General features: G+C 43.3%; 1 protein-coding gene across 1 annotated transcript; it reads left to right on the top strand.

Moving 5' to 3' along the window:
• The first annotated feature begins 1,125 nt into the window (after positions 1 to 1,125).
• Positions 1,126 to 4,308, top strand: LOC117764304. Its single transcript, XM_034589962.1, has 2 exons — positions 1,126 to 1,157; positions 2,516 to 4,308. The coding sequence occupies exon 2, from the start codon at positions 2,528 to 2,530 to the stop codon at positions 3,623 to 3,625; it is 1,098 nt and encodes a 365-aa protein (XP_034445853.1). The 5' UTR covers positions 1,126 to 1,157; positions 2,516 to 2,527; the 3' UTR covers positions 3,626 to 4,308.
• The last annotated feature ends 1,692 nt before the right edge of the window (positions 4,309 to 6,000 follow it).

Raw genomic sequence — 6,000 nt, 5'->3', positions numbered from 1 at the left:
ATTGAACACGCCTTCTACAGCCTGACCAGTAACCTGGAAGCTTTTACGTCTCAGTGGGGGATCAGACAGGTTCTATGTTCAGTAGAGGAGGACGGTTCACTGGTCCTTCATTTTTAAACTCCATGTGTGTGTGTGACATGTAGTTTTTTTCTTTTGTAAAATATGATCTGATTGAAGTGTTATTTATAATTTTTTTGCTGATGCTACTATTGGAGAGATCATGAAATGATCTAAATAAAAGTTATCTTAAAAGTCAAAAAGTCAAAAAGTCTCTCTCTCTCTCTCTCTCTCTCTCTTTTCTGTTTTTTGCTGCAAAACAGAACACGCCTCCATGTTTGTTTTCCTTCTGAAGTCTCGTCTAATTAACTACCTGTGTGCTTGTTGGATGATTTACAGCTGAATATCGAGCTCAGGCTGACGGGAAGAGTCGCTTATCAAATATGGAATTTGGCCTCTGCTCTCTGATCAGACTCAGAAACGGGGTCAGCAGTGATGAACCAAAATCCACGACAACCTACTTATGTAATCCATATGCACGTGCGTGCGTGCGTGTTGAATATTGTCTTTATAATCTGTTTAAGTTTTTTATTATGTTGGCCAACCAGTGCAACCTGTTATTACTTGTTACTGGACGACATACACACCTACCTAACTAACTAACTAACTAACTAACTAACTACTGTAATTGTAATATAATCCAATCCAATATAAAAACACATGAGTTTTGGTTTGTTTTCTTCTTAGTTTTTTCCACTGACTGGAACTGTCTCTTATTTGTTTAATCGTCTGACCCTCGGTCGTCTGTGATATTACAACATTTCTGAGAACGTGTTTGTTGACACTCGACTACAAAATATAGATGAACACAACAAGAAGTTCTTATAATGACTTTATACAATCATATGTATAATAATAATATGCACTCTGCAATGTAATAAACACGGAGGAAGATATTCCGTCTGTGCACCACGATGACGATAAAGCAGATTAAGTTGAATGTGATCTAAGGTCACTTGGACTCAAACAGAAATATTGAACAGTGTTTAACGAGATCGGTTCAAGGTTCAAGGTTTCCCACAATGCTTCAGTCCAACGCCGTGCGTATACATATCAGAAATCCAGAAGCAGATAACAGACTTCGGAACGAGCAACAGACGGTAACAGTTTTTCTATTATCTCTAGACATGAAAAGAAATGTCCACGTCTGAGGGGACGCAGTCGATTTAATTCATAAAAATATCAACAGATATATTTTATAATCATTGGTTCTATTATTACTCAATCTTTTTTATTCTGACTGTCGTTGTTGTCGTTATTATTCATATACTTGTATTGTCAGTATGTCTGTAACTCTATATTATTGTAGAGTTATATGAGCACTGCACAAATAAACATGACTTTAAATAGATTCTTCAATACAGTTTTCATAAACTCTTTTCCTTTTTATTTATTTGTTTTGTTTGAGTCTCATTCACTCATTTACTGTTACAGTATTTTTCTGACAATATTATTTCTAAATTTCTTTTATCGTTAGTTTATTTCTGACATCGTCATTATTATAATTATAATCTTCACTATCTCAGCATTCAGATGTAAACGTAAACAAGAAAGGTAATTCTCATTTTAAATATCCGATTAAAATCTGTGTTCTTAATGTAATTTGTGAATCCAGTAATTTATAAAGGTTTTAACAACATTTACATTTTTTTATTCCATAATTATTTACTGAATTCTAAAATGTACTGATTAACTATATTATATTGTAATCCTTGTTCAGGTGAATCTTTTACTCATCGATTAATATTCCAATTTAATTATATTCTTCCTCTGTCCTCTCTCTCTCTCTCTCCCCCCCCCCTCTCTCTCTCTCTCCCTCTCTCTCTCTCTCTCTCTCTCTCTCTCTCTCTCCCCCCCCTCTTCTCTCTCTCTCCCCCCCCCCCTCTCTCTCTCTCTCTCTCTCTCTCTCTCCCTCTCCCTCTCTCTCTCCCCCCCTCTCTCTCTCTCTCTCCCTCTCTCTCCCTCTCCCTCTCTCCCTCTCTCTCCCCCCACCTCTCTCTCTCTCCCTCTCTCTCTCTCTCTCTCTCTCCCCCCCCCCCCTCTTCTCTCTCCCCCCCCCCCCCTCTCTCTCTCTCTCTCTCTCTCTCTCGCCCCCCTCTCTCTCTCTCCCCCCCACTCTCTCTCTCCCTCTCCCTCTCTCTCTCTCTCTCCCCCCCCCTCCTCTCTCTCTCTCTCTCTCCCCCCCCCTCTCTCTCTCTCTCTCTCTCTCTCTCTCTCTCTCTCCCTCTCCCTCTCTCCCTCTCTCCCCCACCTCTCTCTCCCTCTCTCTCCCCCCACCCAATGTTATAGTCTCTCTCTCTCTCTCTGTCTCTCTCTCTCTCTCTCTCTCTCTCTCCCCCCCCCTCTCTCTCTCTCTCTCTCTCTCTCTCTCTCTCTCCCTCCCCCCCCCTCTTCTCTCTCCCCCCCCCCCCTCTCTCTCTCTCTCCCCCCCCTCCCCCCCTCTCTCTCCTCTCTGCAGCACAGAGCTGAAATGGAAGATCCGAGGAGACGTTCCACTCTGTCGTTCACTTTCATCCTCTGCTTCTCACTGTGGCTCACGCCTGGAGAAACCTCCACCTTTTGGGATCAATGCATTGACGAATGTCCGGCGAAGTATTTCACCTCCACGTACGATGTGCGATGTTCTGACAGGTGTGAAAAGCGCGGTTCTGACTACTACTGGTGCCATTCCCAAGAGGGCTGGGACTACTGCTCACCAGGAGAGAACATTGATTACAAAGGCAACCCCTGTCTCAATGCCTGTGGCAAATATGGAGAAAGCTTCTACAAGTGTTTGTTGTGGGGAGGACACTGGGACAAATGTGCTCGGGTGGAGCCGAGGGCAATGATTTATCACACCAGGTATCAGAGACAATGTGTTGACAGCTGTCAGTATTATGAGTCAGAGGATTACTTCTGGTGCCATGATGGAGATGGCTGGGAGTACTGCTCACCTCTACCAGACCACACCTACAAGAATGAGCCTTGTCGCTTCAATCACGAGTGTGGAAGGCATGGTGAGAGTTACACCTGGTGCTACACAACATTCGACAACGACTGGGATTACTGTGGAGTGATCGGTCCTGGAGAGTGTGTGTCTTCCCAGACGTACCGCGCCAAACGACAACCCAATAATCCAAGAGTGATCTGTACCAGGGAAGACAACAACAACAGGAGAGTGACCACGTTCAGAGAAGAAGGAGATTCTCGTAACATCGCTCCAACCAACAGAAAGTTACGCAATGAAGCCGTAGACTTAATTAACCAATGGAACAACCAGGGCTTGACTGACCAGTCCAGGTCTGAGTTGATTACATCGAGCAATCTTCGCCTTGACAACCAGGGACTGTTCAACAGGAACAATCAGCGGTGTTACAACCTGCAAATCCAGATCAACGGACCACGCGCTTCTGGACGCAGCACCACTGTGGCACATATCATAGTTCCTGTTGACACGTCAGCTGAATACATGCGTTTGGCCTTCAGGGAGAGTTTAGAGCGCCAGGTCAGTGTGGTGTTGGAAGTCATCGATGAAGCATCCACCTCCACAAGCAACAACCAGAAGTGTTGTAAAAGACGTAAAAATTAAGGTCACTCAAACGTGTGTAGCTGATGATTGTGACAGCGCACACGTTAACTGCCTCATGTCAGAGGCAGAATGAGTGAGTGAAGCTCTCAGTTAGCAAACGTTGTGTCTTAATCGGTTTTCAATCAGTCTTTATCAATAATCGCTCAATGCCAGAGAATGAGTTTTTATTATTTGTCTTCTTAGTGCTTTCTGCGGATGAAGTGGTTCTGTTGGCTTCATCGGGCCGGGACCTCTCGTGCTCACTGCGGCGGTTTGTGTAGTTCTACTGATTGACACAAGTGTTCTACATCAAAACAAATCAATGTCACATCTCCGCTTTAGTTTAACGACCCTTTTATTCTGCATGTTGCCTCGTTTTATTTTGAAACTCACATGTTGTCATATTTCCGGTCACTTCACTTCCTGAACCTCCTGTGTTTCCTGTGATAAACAAGTGATGTTCTCTCTGCCCCTTCGATCGCTGCTCGTTAAGGCTGCGACACACTTCAGACCCAGTTTTCACCTTTGACCATCGCAGGGTCATTCCTGACATGAAACATGTTTCATATCCACGGTAATTGGCTCCGACAGAAAACAGCACAAGCCAATGAGGATGTTGTGTACTTTTACAGCTGCGACTAAACAATAAAACTCAGCTTCAGCTCAGGCTACAAACTGTATCAGCCAATTCAGCCTTCTAGGCCATGACGACATCAGTGGTTTTCATTTCTTTTCTGCTTTTTGCTGTAAAACAGAACACGCCTCCATGTTTGTTTTCCTTCTGAAGTCTCGTCCAATCACGCGAGTGTTCCACACCGCCATAAAACAACGGAAGAAGAGGAATCTCGTGCGTTTCTGTGAGATTTCAATCGTCACTGTGAGATTGTTTCCTACAGTCGGCAAGTTTGTGGTTTCACGTTCTGGCCAAATCGTCCAGTGTTCGGACAATTATAAGATTAAAAATCGGTTCAACTGTCGTCGTGTCTGAAATCTTTAGTCCCTGAATTACAATGTGAAACCAGAACTAACCAGATGAAACTATGGAACAAACACATGAAGCTTCAGACTCTCAGTGAGAAAAACATCTTCAAAGAATCTCTGACTGAAACGTTGCTAATGTTCAAAGAGCTTTCCACAGATTCGAGTGTGTGGAGGAGTCTTATAATGTGTTTCTTTTTGCTTTAGTGCTGATACTGAGTCTGATGTTTATTTTCCTCTGTTAAATGAAATAATGCAGTAACTATAATATGCCTCACAACTGATTTAAAAACTACCTGTGTGCTTGTTGGATGATTTACAGCTGAATATCGAGCTCAGGCTGACGGGAAGAGTCGCTGATCAATATGGAATTTGGCCTCTGCTCTCTGATCAGACTCAGAAACGGGGGTCAGCAGTGATGTGCACGTGAAAACATCTGCAGCCCAAAGCTTGTAGCTGTGCACGTTCTGTCTGTTTACACATGAACATGGAATATAACTGTTTTTAAATTATAATATCATGTCCCTGTCAATAGTCATATACAGTCCTACAATATAGATGCATATCTAAATGTGTGTGTAAGAACTCTGTATCTTTCAGGGGAGTTCACAATAAACATCTTTGACTGTTGTTTGGTTCTTTGTGCTTGGGTCACAGGCTCTCTTATAGCAATGCTCCGATATTACAAGTGAAAAAATATTGAATAAAATAATATAAAATAGAATATCAAGTTTAAAAATAGAAAAAAATATATATATCTAAATATATATACACCTAAAGAAAAAAAACAATAGTTTTTAAAAAGAGTTTAAAAGTCCTTATGTCCTGGGGGAGGAAAACTGTCTCTGAGCCTGGTGGGGGGGCCCGGGATGCTGCGGTACCGTCGGCCAGACGGCAGCAGGCAAAACAGTTTATGGCTGGGGTCATAGGGGTCTTTAATGATCCGGTTGGCCTTCTTCCTTACACCGCTGGTGTAGAGGTCACTCCCAATGGATGGTAGCTCCGTCCTGGTGATGTGCTGGGCAGACTTCACCACCCTCTGTAAAGCCTATACGTTCAGGGCGGTGACAGCTGCCGTACCAGGCGGTGATGCAGCCAGTCAGATACTCTCTATGGTGCACCTGTAGAAATTGCAGAGAATCCTGGCATCCATGTTGAGCCTCCGCAGCCTGCGAGGAAGAAGAGCCGCTGTCTGGCCGTCTTCCAGTGATGGAGTCTGTGATGATGCTGTGATTGTTCTGGTTGTGAGCTACTGAGAAAATTCCAAACAACTGAGTTGTCTGGCAATTACGTATTGGATCTTGAATCTTAGTTTTATAATTCTGCTCACCAGATTAAAGACGTGTAATTCATTCTCAATTTCTTTCCACAGCCTCTAAACATTACGTGAAACTGTGCCATAACAAGGTTTGGAGAAA

The sequence above is a fragment of the Hippoglossus hippoglossus genome, chromosome 1 (assembly GCF_009819705.1).
Source record: "Hippoglossus hippoglossus isolate fHipHip1 chromosome 1, fHipHip1.pri, whole genome shotgun sequence".
Taxonomy (NCBI): domain Eukaryota; kingdom Metazoa; phylum Chordata; class Actinopteri; order Pleuronectiformes; family Pleuronectidae; genus Hippoglossus; species Hippoglossus hippoglossus.
This window is presented reverse-complemented; position numbering and strand designations above follow the sequence as displayed.

Bases quoted from the DNA above. Each gene is read 5' to 3' on its own strand.
- LOC117764304 (XM_034589962.1), top strand. From the start codon at position 2,528: ATGGAAGATCCGAGGAGACGTTCCACTCTGTCGTTCACTTTCATCCTC.